Source organism: Haliaeetus albicilla, chromosome 4 (genome assembly GCF_947461875.1).
Source record: "Haliaeetus albicilla chromosome 4, bHalAlb1.1, whole genome shotgun sequence".
Lineage (NCBI taxonomy): Eukaryota > Metazoa > Chordata > Aves > Accipitriformes > Accipitridae > Haliaeetus > Haliaeetus albicilla.
In genome coordinates, this window is record NC_091486.1 from 25240392 (window position 1) to 25259647 (window position 19256).

The window sequence follows — 19256 nt, forward strand, 5'->3', positions numbered from 1 at the left end:
GCACAAGAGGCAGCTTCTGGCAACAGCCCCTTTACAGGCAGAAATGTCACAGTAGGGCAGGAGTGTGCCCTCCTTTAAGCACACAAATAAATGAAAGAAAAATGAAACTATGCATCTTGAGCATGAACCATCTGCAACTAAGAAGTGAAAAGCACAGAGCAATCGTCAGAAATACATGCTTGCACAGAAGAGGGCTTCTGCCAATAGAAAATCATACAGCCGTAAGTTCATACACAGACACAAACGCTATGAGAGCATCTCAGATTTTTCCATAAACACAAATGTGACTAATTGTGACATTACAATGTAGCATTTCCCTTCCTTATTTTCCTCCTTTCTTACCCATTTCCATCTTAGCCTTTATATAAATCTGGACAACTGTAGCACTTTCAGAGTGTACATTTTAACTGCAGATAGAAAAACTGTTACTACTGCCTCAAACTGTTTAGACTGCTTGTCTCTGTGTATTCCTTTTATAGAAAGAATAAAAATGTTTACCTCTGCTTGAAATGGTTCTTTCTCTCTCCCCACTGAAGTTCTGCAAGCTCTAGGGTAGAGCAGCAGCAGCTTAACTATGCCTGGTAACCCCATAAAGCAATTTAGGACTTACTGGTAAGGTTTCCTGTAGAGAATTCAGTTTAATTTTTCTTTTACTGTATGTCATTCCCTGCAGCATGGTGATCAGTAACATCATGCTGGGGATTAGTTTAACACTGTCTGGGAGGCAATAATCAGCTACCTACTGACACAGCAGCTCTTGACCAAACTTTGGCTTTATTCAGCAATATCCTTATTGAACACAGGTGAGGCCTCAAGTGGTGAATCTCATGGAAGAGGCCAGTTTTTAGCCACATGAACCAAACTTCAACATGATCAGGAGAAGAAAATCCAGTTTCACATTTTCTGAACCAATCTAGGCCCAAGGAATGGTGTAAGTCATAAATATGAAAAGACGCAAGAAAGTATAAAACATTCTTCTGTAAGCTAAGGCCTAGGCACTGACCAGTAAGCATTAACATGTGCTTTAAGATGCTAATCTTGCTTTTTTTGGCAGCAGCGTGTGTTGAAATTTAACTCCTGGAGAGATGCATGACCAGGAGACGTGGCCGTTTGCTGACCCATACAACAGGCTCCTTTTTGTCCCCAGAAAACAACTTCTAGAAAATTCCTCCTCAGCCTCAAAATCTTGCTTGTTAGTACCTTCCGTATACCCAAGGGATGCACATAAAATCACTCGACTTACGGAAATGAAGCCATCGTTTATTTGCTGGTGAGATCCTCAAGCCACAAAAACAGCGCAGTTGAACAGAAAATGCAATTTCATCTCTGGTTTTCAGAGTACAAGTACCAACAGCATTTCAGAAACTCAGCTCAAGCCATCATGAAATGTTTTAAGCAGCAGCCAAGCAGGCCCTAGCAGTGAGGGCTTTTATGCGCTCCAACCAAAATAAAACTCAAACAGCATTAAGGTAATTAAAGGATGAATACAACCACCGCCCTAGGCAGCAGTAGTAAAACAGATGGGCTACAATACTATGGTTTCAGGGTAAATACGAGAAGCTAATCTCTGGCTGTGGCAGCACCCAGCCGTGCTGGAAGGGTTTTGCAGAAGTCCCTGTGCCGCTGGCAGCCGGAGGAGGGGAAGGCGATGGCGGGCAGCTCCCAGAGATGGGGCAGCAGGGCGGAGGGTGCAGAGAACAGCCAAAATATCCCTGTCAATTGCGTGTGTACTGAAGAAGGAAGGGCACACACCAACGGTCGTTTGTCACTCCTACACGAGACCTTGGGATCCACTTTTTTTTTCCACAAAGCCTCTCTCCACCCCTCTGCTACGCCTCTGCTACCAGCAGCTGGTAAGTTAAACGACGGTCTGTAATGGGGTGGCGGGCAGAGGCAGAGTCTTAATGCAAAGAGCAAGAAGCACTGTGCGTGGCTACCTGCCCATCACACGAGGTCCTGCAGAAACCAACGCACTCCTCCCTGGCAAGCAGGGTACCATGCACGCTGCCGCCAAAGGCTGCAGAAAAGTACATTTCAGCCAGAGCTCGGTAAACGAGAGAGAAAGCTGTGATCAACCATTCTTGTCTTGCATGAAATGTTTTCTTAGGAACAAATGCTTCTTCAGCATTCAAGTCCTCCACATGAATATAAAAAGGGAAATGATCCTCTGGCTCAGTCTTGTCCTGTCTTTGCCTTTCCATAGCACAGGGGTAAACAATTTATTTCTGACCGAAATACCTTGCACGGGCTTACATCGTGCTTTTTAAGAGATCTCAGGCAACTTTTTAGTATATTCCCTTTCTCGTAAATAAAAACTCTTATATTGTTGTTTTAAAAAAAATGTTGGGGTTTAAAAGTGACTGAATAAATAATGTTAATCCAAAAGTAGTGTTGCTCTATTGATCCCTAAAAACAAAGACATTAATGACAAGAACGTCATGGCACACATGGCCTGGGCCCACGTGGAAAACACACAGGGTTTCACAAGTAGGGCATCACAGAATTTCTGTTGTTTATGGGAAGATCCCCGCAAGGCTGAGAACACCCCAGGCCGTGAGCACTATGTTTTCTCCCAATTCCCAAATATAAAATATACTGTGTGACATTCAGCAACGATGACTGATACTTCTAGACCGTTATTGAGTCTTTGATGCTACTTTAATGTTATCATTGGCACGCTATTTCCTTTGAATTAAGAAAAAGCTTTGAAAACTTCTAGACATGTCAAGACTCTTCCTCAGGCAGGCAGACACCATTACTGTAAGGAGCTTCAGTGCAAAAGCTTCCAAATAAACCACCATCTATTTTCTCCACCTCCTCTAGGTGGAGAAAAGCTGCCAGACAGGTGTCTGCTTTAACATGTCAGAGTTCGACACGCGTCCCGGCTGCATGTGGACAGCTAACCCTCCCAGCGGAGGCTCCCCTGTTCCCAGCCCGCTGTGCTGCCGACATGTGGGGTAGCTGTTAAGTGTTCAACTAAAGCCCAGTCTGATCACAAAGACAAATGGCCTCTAGGTCCAAAAAGAAGCTATCACCAGCTTACGTGGTTCCCCTCCTGCCAGGGGATGGCGACTCACAGGCAGAGGTTACAAGTAGCCTGCTCAACCGCGCCCAACTGTTTCCAGGCCATCCCTGGAGAAGCTGGCACCCAACAAAGTCGCTCCACCACTAAAGACATCCATCCACAGGGATTTGCCTGAGCCTGTGGGCAGAGGGGACAGTCACCAGCAACAATTCTCCTTATGCAAAGTTTTGCTCCTTTGCCTTGACCTTTGGCGCAGGTAGCTACACTCCTTAATGCCCATAAAATCCCATGCATGTGGTCAGCTTTGGACTTTAAAATTAAACCTCGTTTGAATTATTTAAGCAAGGAAACAGCTGAATGTACTTTCTTCACATTTTCCAAAGGCACTCCCATCCGGGAGGAGAACAAGAGTACAATACAATCTAAGGGAAAGATACAAACCAGTGAAAACAGGCAACGATAATGAAAGCATCCCTTTGGCTGCAGGATAGCACTACATCACACACATGGTGACCCAGGAATTTTTTAATGGAACAAAACTTATTTTTTCTCTGCTCTTTTGTCCTCACATGTTTTTGCTTTTACCACTCCAAAAAAGTACAATTAGGTTTCTAATTATTACTGGAGTAAAAATGATTAAGAGAAAGCTGGTGTGAATGATGCCCCAGAAAGCTACAAGGGCTGCTGTCGTTTCTCTGATGTGACCAAGTACAAGACAAGAAAGCACTCTCAGCAAAAGTGAAGGGGCTTAAAGAAGGGCATGCTCTGAATAATTGCATCAGTCTTGAGGGAGAAAGAGAAAAAAGACCATACTACCATCCTGGTTTCTACAAACATCTGATCTGACAACAATAAATTCTGTGGGAATGGTTCTAATGGGGTTGAATGAAAGACTCACTGAAAACAGCTAGAGTTCAATGCCTTTTATTAGCAGGTCTACTATTACTGCCTCTTAACGATGGGAAAATTTTAATGGGTAATATTTTGCCTATCACAGACACTGCTGCTGTTAAATGAACTCATCTTCTAAGTGATTAGACCAGGTTGCAAATGATCTGTTTCTAGATTTTCATTTAACCAAAGCAAGGGAAGCATGTATTCATTTTTCTTCCTGTTTGCCAGATAAATAGTGGCATATGACTACACGAGTAATGACAAATAAAAATTTAAAAAATCTTTTATAACAAAAAAATTTAAATGAATTTTTAATCTTAAGCTGGAATTTTCACATATGCAATGGTAACAAGCAAAACACAGCTTTTGTCCTCTTTCTCTTGACTGTAGTTTAATGGAGGGGTGGCAAATACCTCTCCCATGAAAGCACAGTTAGCTTACTGTTTAAGAAAAGTTTCCAAACCTCTAAAATAATTTCTTGGTGTTGCTACAAGTCTAAAAATTTAGACCTCAGAGATGTAAAAAGATGACAAGTGCCACCTTGTGGGCATTTAACAAAGACAGAATTTAACATTGCTTTCCATTTCCAGCAGGGTATCTCAGGCTCCAGACAACAGGCTGCAGCCAATTTTCAGCATTTAGGGGAACACCATCTTTGCTTCCCGAGAAAAGACAAACACGATGGGAACTGCTACCTAACATGGCTCTGGGGCTTAGCTGTAGGTACAACAACAGAGTCAGACAGCCAGCTGTCTGTAAGCTACAGCAGTTACAATAGCTCTACAGACTTAAAAGTATCCTGAAATGTCTGGTTTACACAGTAAACAACTTCCAACTGAAAATGTTGTCAAAATCAAATACGCCTCTTTAATTATCTATTTCAAAGAAAAACAGCTTTTTTTGTTGTTTTTTTTTTAAACTCATTGTGGCAAAACTGACTTGTGTCTGGCTGCAGGCCTGAAGTGCTGGATCAATGAGTTAGGCAGTTTCCCATCCTCCCTAAGGGTTATTTGAAAGGTCATTTGCAAACTAATTTTGCAAGTTCAAAATTGACAGAAATATGCCTTTATTGGATGAATCACATCTTTTAGATTTGACAGATAATTTGTCTAAGTATCTTCTATAATCAGTGCAGTAAAGTCTTGGAGCAATTCAGAGTAACATCAGGTAACACAAGCTTGAACACTGTAATCAAACTTCCCTGGTTTAAATCCAGACTGGTTTTCACTGGAGACACTGTCTTGATCATGGTCAGTGAAGTTTGCTTGGAAGTCAGAGGAAATACTTGTCGAGGCTATTGCTCTTACAGTGCTCTTGTTCCAACCACGGCTAGGGATAACATAGGAGAAAACATTTACCCTTCGACATTTCCTTTCCTATTTTTTGTTTCCACAAATCCTTCCTTGTCTCCCATTTTAAAAGTCTGCCTGCACACAGACTGAGCTCATTTCCCATCGGTTGTTTTACTTCTTTCAAGCATTAATAATACCAACAAGGGCACATCAGTTTTACCATAACTTCAAGCCAGTGACAACTGTTATAGCCACAGCCTCAAGGCATTCACAAAAATACGTTTTTGTCTTGATTTCTCTAACACATCCAACAGGGAATATTGATTGGAGCTTGATTACACAAATATTCTGAGCAGTCACCCTAATAATGAAAAAGAACAATATGATACGGTATAAAAGTGTCTTCTAGCTGTAAATTAACCCCCTCCCCTGAATAAGAAGTCTGCCCAGTCAAGGTTGAGCAGAAGAGACCCTAAATAAAGGACGAGCTTTCAGGCACTTTTGAAATACAACCCCTCCATCTACTGCATAATGCCCTAATTTGCTGAATGGGGAGGCATGTTTTATCACTGTTCGCTTGGTTGCTTTGAATTATTTTTTTTCCACACACAGCACTGAGATAATGAACGTACATTCACTTTCCTGCTCTAAAATCCACTTCTGAACGGAGAGTTGTGGTTTTACCAAAAGCTGAACCATAACAAAAGAACACAACACTGACCCTGCCTCCCTACCCATTGGTAAAAATCTGCTGAGAACTTGTCCTCCCTTGCATTTTAGACCAATATAGCTGCTGTGCATTCATTAGCCTCCTGGGGGAAAACAAAACAAAACAAAACAAAACCACCCATTAGCAGCCCAGGCAAAAATCAGAGTCACCCGGAGAAAATGAAGAGCAGATCTGATTTCTGACTGCTGTTATAACTGGCCTCAAGACGGACTCATGCATCCCAAAGCATGTCTCTCTCTTTAACGGTGTCAGATGGTCTAATAGATGCTGTTGCTTCTCCTTCCTCGAACTTGACCCATTTAAATTCTTAGACCATCAGAGTTAACACAAACCTATTACAATTCTTATTAGAAACAGATTTTTCATTTTCTAAAACAGTCGTCAATAACACACGCCATTGCTCATGCAAAAATATGGCTTGTATTTACATCCTTATTTCCAGAACAGATGTAATGCATCAACACTCATGGTTGGAAGGAGGAGGATGGACTACCAAGTAAAGCACTCTCGCCTGGAACCATGATCATTTTTTACAGTGTCATGAAGGCAACTCCTAAAAAACCATTACTGGCAGGGTCAGAGAAAGAGAAATGGACACAATGTGGTGGGATGCCTTTTTTTGAATTGGAATTAAGTTTTTACTCCAAAAGTCGTTCTCCAGTTGCTGTGAGCTTTTCCCCAATCTGAAAGCTGCAAGTGTCATTCCTTATCTTTTCCTGTTCTCATATAAAACATCTAAGAGGCCTCCAATGGCACAAAGATGGATGCTCCTGGTAGAAAAGCTGAAAACTTCACATTCCTTTTGGGCAATTCCATGGCTCGCTATTATAACTGCAGTCAAAGAACTATGGCAAAAGACACTTACCCACCAGCCTCTCCCCATTTATAGCATTAAAATAATCTTTTTCATAACTTTTCCGCCTCACCAGGTTCATCTGCTGCACTAGGCAGGAACCAGAGAAAGAGAGAGCAGGTGTAAGGTCCAGTCCATGGAGCAGCTGTGCTCCAGGTCCACTCCTGCACCACCCAGTGCATTGTGGGGCTGGAGCAACAGCCAGCCATCTCGAAGGTGGTTTAGCAGCTCTGCAAGCACTAAGAGGTTTTCTGCATGGGCCCCCCATTTGTCCTCAGTTCCCTCTGCATTCAGGAGGGTGAAAGCAGAGCAGGGGAGCTGGGAACAGGCTGCTGGAAGGAGAGCTGAACACAAAGGTTTGTCACCACACAGCAGGAATGGGATTGCTGGCTGGAAAGCTCAATATGATCAATGGTCGGAGATAACCTCTAAGTCCCTTTCTGCGTAACTCCATACGTTTCTTTTCTGTTCCAGGAAATTAATTCAGATGGTTTTCTTGTCTCTGTTTTGAAGTTCTTTCTCCTTTTTTCCACTAATTAGAAGAAAGACAAATTGGTCTGCAAATAACAGAAACTTGGGTTTATTACCTCTCACTTTATCATGGCACCGTGTTAAACAGGAGGTTTTCAACAATTATCAGCTGCATTTCTCTGATATTGATGCATCCTTACTGGAACTGAGATCCCCCAGGAATGTCCACAAGTGAAAAGCAGACTTCGTCCTACAGAACGAGATGTCTAAACAGAAAATAGGAACAGTTGCTGGCAAGAGCAGCAGAGGCCCACTGTCCTGTGGGATAGAGTTAATTTTGTTCTTAGTAGCTGGTACAGTGTGTTCTGGATTTAGTGTGAGAATGATGTTGATAACACACTGATGTTTTAGTTGTTGCTAAATAATGCTTATCCTAAGTTAAGGATGTTTTAGTTTCCCATGGTCTGCCAGCAAGGAGGCGTGCAAGAAGCTGGGAGGAAGCATAGCCACGACAGCTGACCCGAACTAGCCAAATGGATATTCCATACCACAGAACATCATGCTTAGTATATAAACTGGGGGGAGTTGGCCGGGAGCGGTGGATCGCTGCTTGGGCATCAGTCAGCAGGTGGTGAGCAAGTGCATTGTGTATCACTTGTTTTTTGCTTGCATTTTATTTTTTTTGTGCCATGACTTGGATTCAAACAGAGGTTGCTGCTATTAAATCGTTCTTATCTCAAAAAAAAAAAGCAAACAAAAAAACCTGAAACCAACCAACCAACCAACCAAAAAACCCACGGAAAAGAAAAGTGATGCACAATGCAATTGCTCACCACCTGCTGACTGATGCCCAAGCAGCGATCCACCACTCCCGGCCAACTCCCCCCAGTTTATATACTAAGCATGATGTCCTGTGGTATGGAATATCCATTTGGCTAGTTCGGGTCAGCTGTCATGGCTATGCTTCCTCCCAGCTTCTTGCGCGCCTCCTTGCTGGCAGACCATGGGAAACTGAAACATCCTTAACTTAGGATAAGCATTATTTAGCAACAACTAAAACATCAGTGTGTTATCAACATCATTCTCACACTAAATCCAGAACACACTGTACCAGCTACTAAGAACAAAATTAACTCTATCCTAGCTGAAATCAGGACACCCATGTAGATGAGATCATCCTACAGATCAAAGATCAGTATCTCTATTCCCAAGTCTTGCCAATCCAATAGTCCCCCAGCCAGCATTGCCTCTCTGGGCAACAGCTCTTTTGGTGTCTTTAGGTCCACTTTGATGTTATAAAAAGAACCCTATCGTGGCAATTGGCAGCACAGGAAAACAGGTACAGATAGACACAGAGAGCTATAGGATGTAACAGATCAAAAATCCAGTTTATAGTTTAAAAATGGTCCTGGCCTACCTATGTGGCTACACGGGAGCTGCTGGGAGGCAGAATGCTGCAAGCAATTGTCAGGGATTGCTATACACAGGATTTCTATACAGAAGTAAGGGCAAAATACTAATACAGCTCTGAGACACGGCAAGCCCTGCCTGTGTCTTCCATGGCTGCTCTTGCACAGCAATCGGAGAAGGAAGATGCCTTCCAAAAAAGGCAGAGTTTTTACATTTAAGTCATACTAACAGCAGGGCTACCCCTTCAACAAAGCATTTAACAAGCAGACCTTTCTACTAAGTGGAAAAAAATGCCAACAAGCTTAGCAGCTGAGTTACCCAGTGTGAGCTCTCCCTCAGACACAGCAGTCTGCAACTCACTCATCTTAGAGGTTGCTTTGAGGTATCCCCCTGAGTTACTGTACCAGGAGTGCAGCATACTCTGTCCCGCCCTGGGACTCACCATGCTTAGGCGCGGCAGTGACTCAGGGGCTATGTTTCACCTCCTGCAAATTCTGAACCTGCAGAGAGCAAGTTAGGAAAAAATGATCATCTTGCTTTGGTCTGATGCAGCTGGAGGTGGATCGGAGTGGGGGGGTATCCTCTTATAGAGCACAGTTTCAATAAAAGCTAAGGAATAAGAGATGTTCCACCAAGTTACTGATGAGCTTGCTGCTCTGTCACTGAGGAGGGGCAAGCAGGGATGCTGGGAGGGGGCTGCGACCACAGCTTGCTTTCACACAATGTCAAAGTGAGCAGATACACAGTGCAGCCAGGAGCTCCCTGCGAGCCACAATAAAAGAACAGCACAGCTATACGCACATGATCTCACCATTGGAAATGCCATGATAAGTGTCCTCTCCTTCTCTTGTTTTTTTGGGTTGGTAATTTTCCTTTACATACTTGCAAATATTTACCTTGCAGTAACAAATGTTATTTCTCAATAAAAAAGTACCTGACGTAATTCCTTTACCATGTAAATTTTGGCATTGAAATAATATGCAACACAAAGTTTCTGAATGTTTTTCTCACCAGGAAGAAGAATCGCTATTTTATTTTTAAATACTTCTCTGCTTCTGTTAAACCAGTGAAGATTTTTTTTTCAACACTTTCAAGTCCCATTTATAAAAATACTCTTTGAAAAACCTGAAAAGGAAATCAGTAAAATTAACTGCTGTGTTAAAATCATGCTTCCTTTATTGGAAGGATATACGCATGTGTGCATGTTCAGCCAGCAAGGCAGAGGTAAGGAAGAGCTACATCCTGTTTGTTTGGGGTTTTTTTTAATGAAAAATGATCCAACATTGCACTGAAGCATTATGTCCAGATTCATATGGAAACCATAAAATGCAGATGAAAAAGTATGGTAGACTGGCCTTACCAAATAATTATCAGCAACTTTTATAGTCTGCTCTGGATTGTATACTTAGCAGATACTAATTCAGCATTGAGGAGACTGGCTTGCACCCTGCCAATGTGAGAGCAAGGAATGGTTAGGTCCTGCGCTAAAGCACTGGGTTTGTTTTTCAGAACTATAACATTACTCCATTTTTCACAGTCCCCCATTTATTCTGCATGAGGAATAATTCCATACCTCCCTTTCCATTGCTGCAGCAGTACTCCAAGACCTTGCTACATGATGCTCTATTGTATTTGCTGTATAATTTAAATGGCTGCAGTTGTGGCTCTGCTAGCCATGGTAGCACACCACCATGCAGTGGGCAACAGAACAATTCCAGTATTTAGGAAACAGTGTTTTAACTTTACCTTTGGAGTGGGCATTTCCCACAAGCAAGCTGCCCCAGAACATTCAGTTTCTGATCAGGGTCTGAAACTGTGTTTTTATTTGAGCTTCATGAATAGCAAGGCTACCTATAAGCAGCTGCTCTTGCAACAAAGGAAGCAGGAAGGAGACAGAGATGGGGAGCAGGAGTGCAGTAGAGAGGGAACCACCACCTCCCATGAGCACCAGGAACATCCATCCCCAACCACGTGGTGTATTCAACAGAGCCAGACCCTACCACCTGCACCAAACATGGATGTGACTGTGGGCTTCCTCACAGAGATGACCGAGACCAAAAGCACAGTTACCTCCTCACTGTGAGCAGTAAGGTCTAGCTTGCAACTTCGACAGTGGTCCATAACCAGAGGATGCAGTTTTCCTAATGCATTCTCCCAGGGACTAAGATTTGGTCATGTGAAAAGCCAGACCACATTATCACATTCTATCACCATTAAAAAATTTTAACCAGAAGCTCTAACCAGCCCTGACAGTCACAGCAGCCCCCGGTCTCTCCATGATACTTATCACAGAACTGCTAGCAAAAGCCCAAAATATATTTGGGGACCAATGTATCAAAGTATATCATGGAAAACGGACTCCCACAGGAATAAATAGGATTTTATGGGCACATTTTCCTGAAACTATGAAATCACTTCAGAAATGTCATCTTTGTCATTCAGACAGAGGATGAACAAATATTTTGAGTGCTGGAAATATCAGATGTCAATCAGCTCTTTCACATTCACAGAGGCTATTGTACACATGGCGAATACTCCAGGCTTCCCAGCCAGGGGTGGTCAACCCTCCTGCCCCTGACTGGAACCAGGGCATCGACCCACTACTCCGACGCACAGCTAAATCCTTGGGAACAGTGTGGAGAACTGCAGGAACTCTTACCAGCATCTTCTTGGGTCTGGCCAGTGAGGGTGCTGAAGGCCCAGATGCCATGCAATTACAAAGTCCTAGTAGCATTGTTAAATGCTTTAGAATACCAAATATTTCACTGTTTTCAAACGACACTTTTCCTTGTTTCAAGACAGACTCGAAAAGACAAATCTAGAGGGTTTTTAATCTTCTGCCATCATTTATGAAGGCGTACAAGGCAGACACAATCCAGCCCTCTGAAATGACAACCAAGCCAGTTTATGATTTTACAAGGGAGCAGGAAGCATCCATATTCTTTTAACAACTACAAAACTGCCCTTGGGCCAGGTCTTGGGGTCTGTTTTGTTTCGTTTCATCTGAAGACACGTTTCTGCAGAACTGTACGATCTCTGTCCACAAGGTGGAGCAGCTAAATAGCCTGAGATGCAGATGCCAAGCCCCAAGTTCAGAAAAAGGAAAAAGAATCGTCTAACAACGCACTTTTAGAGACGTTACCTATGCCTGCACCCTTGGAGGATCCTTATTAATGTGCTTTTATTTGCCACAAATAACATAAGTCTTCAAAAAAAGGCTTGTATTAGGTTTATGTTTTGAGTTTACTGATTTAAGTAGTATTCAAGTCTTAACTATGGTACTTCCATTATATGTAAACACATTCTTTTCTTGACACTGACACATGCTTTCTATCACATGGAAATCTTTTAGTACATCTGAAAAAACAGTTAAGAACTCTTGGAGAGAGTTAGTAAGAGAATAAAGTCCCCAAACCCAACAATGTAGAAAGGATCAGCTGAGTCCAAAACACATAGAAGAAAACCCAGATTTACACCTGAAACATCAGTCCTTGGCTAACGTGAAGCGTGCATCAGCAAAGCTTGGGAACTCTTTCCGGATCCTTGGATCCGGAGCGTATTTCACTTCAACATCGTTGGATGAGATTCTGTGCTACGCAGGCTGTCTCTATTTCCTAGCAGGTCACTTGATGCCAGGGAGGAAAGGGATGCATTTGTTCAGTGGTGTGCCTGAGCTGATGATACCGCAAGTGAATCTCTTTGGAGAAAATTCCAAAACTTCATCTTAATTCATTACTTGTGCACACAATTGGACCTGACCTTTCCAGCTTCAGCAACAATCCTGAAACCTCTGATTCCTTAAGATCCTCATACAATATACACAATTAATAGAAAACATAATTTTATACTAGCCACTGCATGAAGCACACTTCTAAGTGCTAAGCTGATAAGCCATGACTGAAATGTTTTCATCCTCGTTTATAAGTGCTAGCATCACTTCTCTGATATTTTGATCAATTGATATCAATTTACTAGTTAATAGATCATCTTTTCCCAGTTCCTACGCAGGTTTCCCTTTTGATTTTTTCTTGAGATTTCATTGCCAGCAAAACCTTTTCAAGGCTGCTCTCCTTATTTGCTCCATTAGGTTCTATAAATTAGGTAAGGTTAGCACAGCACCTAGGAGAAAATAATCTTACGATTCTCAGCACTTGGACACTTTCCCTCCCAGATACATGAATGGGAATCGGAAGATTGAGTTTATCTCTAACATGGTTTCCATTTTTAACAAATCACCTTCATTTTTAAATCTTAGTACAATGTCTGGAGGTTTTTTTAACAACATCTCCAAATTGTTTTGTCTAATTAAACTATTTGAAGTTCCTATTGTGAACAGATGTTGAATTGCTTAAATCTCCTTGAAAATTAGCCTGTGTCAGTTGGTACTGAACGAAGTCCAAGTATTTTAAGCAAAGGCTAAACACTTCAAAAGCATCTACTGCAACCGGGTTAAAAAGATCACTTTGAATTCACTGCTTTACTGGTGAAAAAGATCTAGCATAGGCAGTGCAATGTGGGGTGTGTATTCACTTTGAAAACTGCTTCAAGAGCGTAAGATGAGCAATGAAGTTCTTTACTCATTTTTTTCTGGCCTAGAAGAACCAGTGATGGGTACCATTCCTATGGCACTCCACATTTATATTCCCTGTAGCTACAAAAGCCTGACTATAAAAGCCCCAATTCCACAAACTTCCATTACCTACTTCAATTAAGGTACAGATTCAAAGAACAATTTTCTGGCACAAACTGACTCTTTAGTTAAGGAGCTCTGCCAGTAAACTTTCACCATCACAGCTAGCCACAAGTTTTAAGCGTAGTTTAGGGACACATATAAAAATATAGAGGAGAACAACTTTAATTGTAGGTCATCTGTTTACCTCCTGTTTTTAGAAGGCTCTGCACATAAGACAAAGAATAAGCAGATTAATTTTTGAGTATTTCCTATCCTGCAAAGAATCCGCAGACATTACCTGTTGTGAGCCATTTTTTAGAGGAACACTTACTTTCTATGTACCTGTGACTAAGCTAACCAAGCACCGTAAAATTTAAAAGCCTTCCCTAAGCAAGCAAAACATTTATTTAGGGAACAATGAATTGATTTAATTTCTCTACAATACCTTTAAGATTGTCACATTAGAAAAATATGCATTTGTACAACATGAGCATACCCTACTTTTTGAAGCAGCCGCAAGACAGTAAGTATAGTTTGTGTGGAGAACAGTAATCACAGATGCCTAGAACTTAAAATAGTAATCTATTAATTAGCATTTCAAGTATGGAAGAACTTATTTCAAAAGGTTTGCCTCATACCCCCAGTAGCAGATAGATTAATAGAAAATTACTTCTGTGCATTACAACACCAGAGCTCACAGCTGTGGAAAGGAATTCTGTTAAGCAGGCAAATGAATATTTGCGTGCTCTTTCAACAATGTATGGACGACACCTGAAATGGAGGTATAATTGGTTTCTTTGTCCCTACCCTTCCTGACTGTAGCAATGTATTGCTTGTTTCTTTTCATCTAATATTTTCCCTATAAATTTCTGTTAAAACTCCCCTTGTTCATCATCTCCTTAAATAACCATATCTGTCATGCTGAGTACAGCTCTGTCTCCAATCCCATTCATCTGCAGCCACTCATCAGAGTGCAAGCACTTCAAAGATTAAAAGAGAATTGCTTCCCTTCTCATTTCTTAACCACCAATATTCAGCAGGGTGAGTTTTCATCCATTGGCAGGCTCTGAGCAAGAAGGCAACAGCATGAATAACTAATGACAAATATGTCCAGGAAGATTTCTCCTGGCTGTTTTGAAATGTCTTCCTTTGTTCACACAAGAGAGTTGATGAGCAAACAAATGAGCAAAGGGAATTCATAAAACATAACATAAAGATATTTTTCTTTCAAAAGGACAATGCTGACTTTCTTTAAACACTCCTCAGGACACCCAGAGACACAAGCATGCAGCAGTAGTAATGCGATAACTTAACACTTCCCCTCCTTTTTCCTCTACATTGTTTGTTATCTTTCCCATACTTGAGTCATCCAAGTAGAATGACAGCACACACCTCAGCCCTGTCACTGCAAGATCCCACGGCTTAGGGTATTAACAGATGGGCTCTAGGAAGTCTAGCCATAGAAATGTAACTGACTGCTCTTCCTATCTCTAGGATGCTGCTACCCCTCGCAGGGATTCAGCAGAGTGGAACCAGTGGGTACCCTTTAGCCGCTTCCCTGCTAAGCCAGGCAAGTGGCTTCAGCCCAGCTCCACGAACGCTGGGCATGAAGCTGCTAGACTTTGTGCTGAAATGGCAGAGATGGACACTGGCCATTCCAGCTGCTGCAGCAGGCAGGAACAAATGGTTAGAGAGAAAAAGGAGGCTAAACCTGTAATCACCACAACCTTTTGTATAAGGGAATGTGAATCCGCCGTAGGATGAAAAACAGCACTAGAATTGGATGTCTGCTCAAGTTCCAGACATTTATATACACTGGGTGTGGAAGTCTACGCTGTTTTGTGGACAAAGACATTTTTAAAATCCCTGCCAGCTCTCGGTAGGCAATTCACTAACATGGATATCAAATTCACTGCATCTATTATTTGCAACAAACAACAGGATCAGGCAGCTTTTTTTTTTTTTTTTCACTTGTCAGATATATTGACTGTCTTCCAGTCTTCTGCTGATGTGGTCCTAGTCCAGGATCTGCTTTCTTCTGTTAGATCAAACCTGCACTCTCAGTGCTCGGCAACTAGAACGCAGACTCAAGGTCCTGGTGAAACCCTACTTCTACCGATATCACAAAAAGCCATGTCAGATATGAGTGACCACCTATGGCCACAACAGGCCATTTCTGCCACCATAACTTTGTGTAACTATGAACCCTGTTGGGATGACACTCTTGCCCGAGGTAGACGAAGTGGTTGATAAGTAACAGAGGTATGTTTTCAGCCAACAACTTCCATGCTCTCTTATCTCTGATTGCTTCTGACAGGGGCTGCTCTTCCTCTCCATCTCTGTGGAGCAGTTGACCTCCTCTCCCTCATAACCCACACTACACACTGACTCATCAGCTGTACCACCGTGCTGTGGGAACATGGGCAGCCCCCTACGACCTTCCATACAGACAACAGTGAGCACAGGATACCTTTGAAGGTCATGACTGGGAGCATATAACAAGATGAAGAAAAGAATTTTAAAATAACTAAAACTGAGAAAGTGAAGAGTCTTAACATTTTCCTCCTCTGTGCTTTAATGCTGCATCATAATCTGGACAATAAGATGTAACTGAAAAGGAATAAGAAGTCAGAAGACCCACACAGCCCAAGGGTAACAGTCTTTTTGTGTAGCAGAAAAATGCTGATACACTGGAAGCTCTTTTCTCCAACCAGCTTTCCAAAGAGTCTCAAGGTGCCACCTCAAAGGTACAAACTGCAGTTAGTGCTCCAGCAGTTACATGGTGCTGATATGGGGACAGTGGCAAAGGGCAACCTCCAACAGGAACGGGAAACTCCCAACCACTCCACCAAGTAGAAGAAAATAAAGCATACCTGACCTTTCAACTGCCTGATAACCTCATATCCATTTTAATACAGAGTCTGCAACAATGTCACCCTGATCTCTAGTCTTGTCCCGTTTTAGTACAGTCTTTGGACTATGCACCAAAATAGCCATAAAACAGTATCAAAAGCATGGAGAAAGCATGTTATGACATTTCCCTCCCCTCTCCTCTCTCTTGCTGTGCTCACACACATACACACATTAATTGAAAGGAACCCAGCAAACTTGGTGGATTTCCCCCCTCAAGCTGACATGGCAATTTATCTCAAGTTTTACATGCTTTGTAGCACATCCTATTAGAAGCAGTGCTAGAACGTGTGAAATTTGGTCCAGTGTGATATACCATTATGGCTTAGAAAAAAATGCAATATTGAGCCTAGAATTTATGTGAATGAGCAGAACCAAAGCAAACACCTCCCTCAGGACCTGTTTGCTCAGGACAGTTTTACTGGTGTAAGATAGGTGTGAATTTAGAATAGTACAATTATAGCTGCTTAATTCCTCAAAACAGATACATTAATTCAGGCGCATTTATTCTGCCTTTCCCCAGATTTGCTGATGTTGCTCTGGTAGGGGCTTACATTGAAACAAATTAAAAATTACTCTCTCTAGTATTTTGAATGAGTTACTATGGGTCAGCTGTGGTGCAGTAACTGAAAATGCAACAATCCACAGGCAGCCAAAATTCAAGATAAAGGCTGAATGCTGTTCTTGAAGTTCAAAGCCAGCACGTTGTGGTCTGTCTTTGTTACATACTACCAGACAAAGTGTGGCAAGCTACCTCAGCTCAGAGGACACGCAGCAACACAGTAAGCTGTGCCAACTCAACCGTACATTAATCACAACCTCATCTGCAAACAAATTGCACATTCTCTGCATTTACACAACTTACACTTATACTCTTGCATTTGTAGTTTAAGACATACTCTAAAGCTTTTACATTTATGAAAGGCACCACATTCGTTGACACACATTAGCCTTATTTGTTGCACTGTTTTATTGTCACTTTTTGTTTTCTTAAAAGGGTGAAATCTTGAGGTTTAACCCTTGGCAAGATATTGTTCAAAAGCTACACACAGCAGGGTACCCCACTCTATCTTCTCCTTGCTTATTATCTTTTACATGTATCAATGTCACTAACAACAGACGTGACAGCACGCAAACCCATCTAATTCAATTTACTTTGTAATGCAAATTTATATTAATAGAAAAATGTCATTAAGTAGATAAAATACATGTGAATTAAAAAAGAATCATGTAAGCTTAAAAAAACAGGTACCTTACTTAGGAATGCCACCGTATTTAAAAGCTGAAATTAAAATATTCTTAATTTTTGCAGCCAAAGATTGTAATGACACATTAACTACTCACCACGGAAGAATTGTATATTTTCAATAGCCTAAAAAAATTTGATTTTTGGTTAGGGACAAGTACAATATTTACCTCAACTGCCTGTGTAACAACCCACACCTTTTCTTAACAAGCTGAAGTTACAATGATACAATATAACACACACAGTAGGCTATTTTACAAAAGCCAATCTGCCATTTGAGCACTCTCTATGTTCACTTGTGCTTTTAAGTTAAAGAGCTTGATGCCCACCCTGCAACTGACAACCTGCAGGGCCCCCATACCTGCACCAACTCCTCTAGAGGTCCAGGGGCTCACGTGAACTCAACAAGAAGATCAGGCCTATAATGACAGAGACAGTTTACTCCACTGTGAACTATGATTTACCACCTTTTGCACTGTGAGAAGAAACTCAGGCAGGAAACGTGACAGCACTGTAGCTAAATGCTAAATCCAATACCGGACAGATTTTATCCATGGAGAACGACCTTGCAACACATACTAAGCTTTAGACGAGGCTTAATGTGCCACAATAATACAACAGGCGTCAACTTTTAAGAAAACCCACGAAACCCTTTTTATTCTTTTAAGAAATTGTACCAGCCCAAGAATCACGAGATGAATGAAAGCAAGTCATTTGTTTACACAGGAAGTAGAATCCACAGTCTAAACGCTAGGACTAGACTTCATTACCATCACTTAAACCTATTCACTAGAAATCACTTCTGGTCCACGAGCGTCTTACGAGAAAGAGTAACCCGGTTATCCCGTCAATTCCGTACTGATGTTAGCCGTGCTAATTTCTGCTTTCCTTCGCATTGTTACATTTAGTCGATGCGGCTAGAAGCAGTTTGCAGCTTTTCTTCCCCCCCGCCGTACAATTACACATATTGGACATAAGCAAGCTTAGTAACCTCACTTCAGAGAGCCCACATGTTCAACAGTTAAAACTACAGTTTTCGCACGCTGGTGCGCCGTCTCCGGCTCTGAAGCCAACCACCGCAACGCTCGCGACCTCCCGAAACCGTCCTTTCCCGAATCCGTGCTATTAAACACGATTTTACAGAAACACGTCGGATCGTTACGGGCAACTAAGCCCCGCGCCCCGACGCTCCCGGGAGAGCGGGGGCCCCTCGTTAGCCAGCCCCCGGCTTTCGCCGCGCAGCTCCTCAGGCGACCGGGCAGCCGGCCTGCTGGGGCACCGTAACTTTTATTTGGCGATCGCGCCCCGCAGCCGGCTCGCAGCCCGAGCCCACGCCGCCGCGGCCGCCACCGGGGGCCGCCCCTGGGGCGCCTTGTTCCCCACCGCCAGCCCCGGCCGTGGGGCGGCGCGGCGGGCCCCGGCCTGCGGCAGAGCCCTCCGGGCCGGCGCCCACGCCCAGGCGCTGCCGCGCGGCAGACAATGGGGGCCGGCAGCCCCGCGCCCGCCGGGCTGAGGCGGCGGTTACTCACCGAACAAGGTCAGAGCCATCGCGGCGGCGGCGGCGGCGGGGCGGGCCCGGGGGGCGGCGGGGGCTGGCCGGGCGGTGCGGGGCTGGCATTGGCGCGGCAGCTCTCGCATCAGCGGCGGGGCGCGCCTGCAACACAAGTTGGGCGCGGGGCTGTCAGGGCGCCCCGCGGCACCGGCGGCCGCTGCCACTTGCTGCCGCGGGGCGGGGCGGCCGCAGACCGCGGCG

General features: G+C 43.1%; 1 protein-coding gene across 1 annotated transcript in view; it reads right to left on the minus strand.

The window, feature by feature from the left end:
• CHN1 (chimerin 1) overlaps positions 1-19256 on the minus strand; it is a 106046-nt gene extending 86790 nt beyond the window's left edge. Inside the window, exon 1 of the mRNA XM_069781476.1 lies at positions 19033-19256. Coding sequence (XP_069637577.1) covers positions 19033-19141 — 109 coding nt within the window. The 5' untranslated portion in view covers positions 19142-19256. The remainder of the gene's footprint in view (positions 1-19032) is intronic.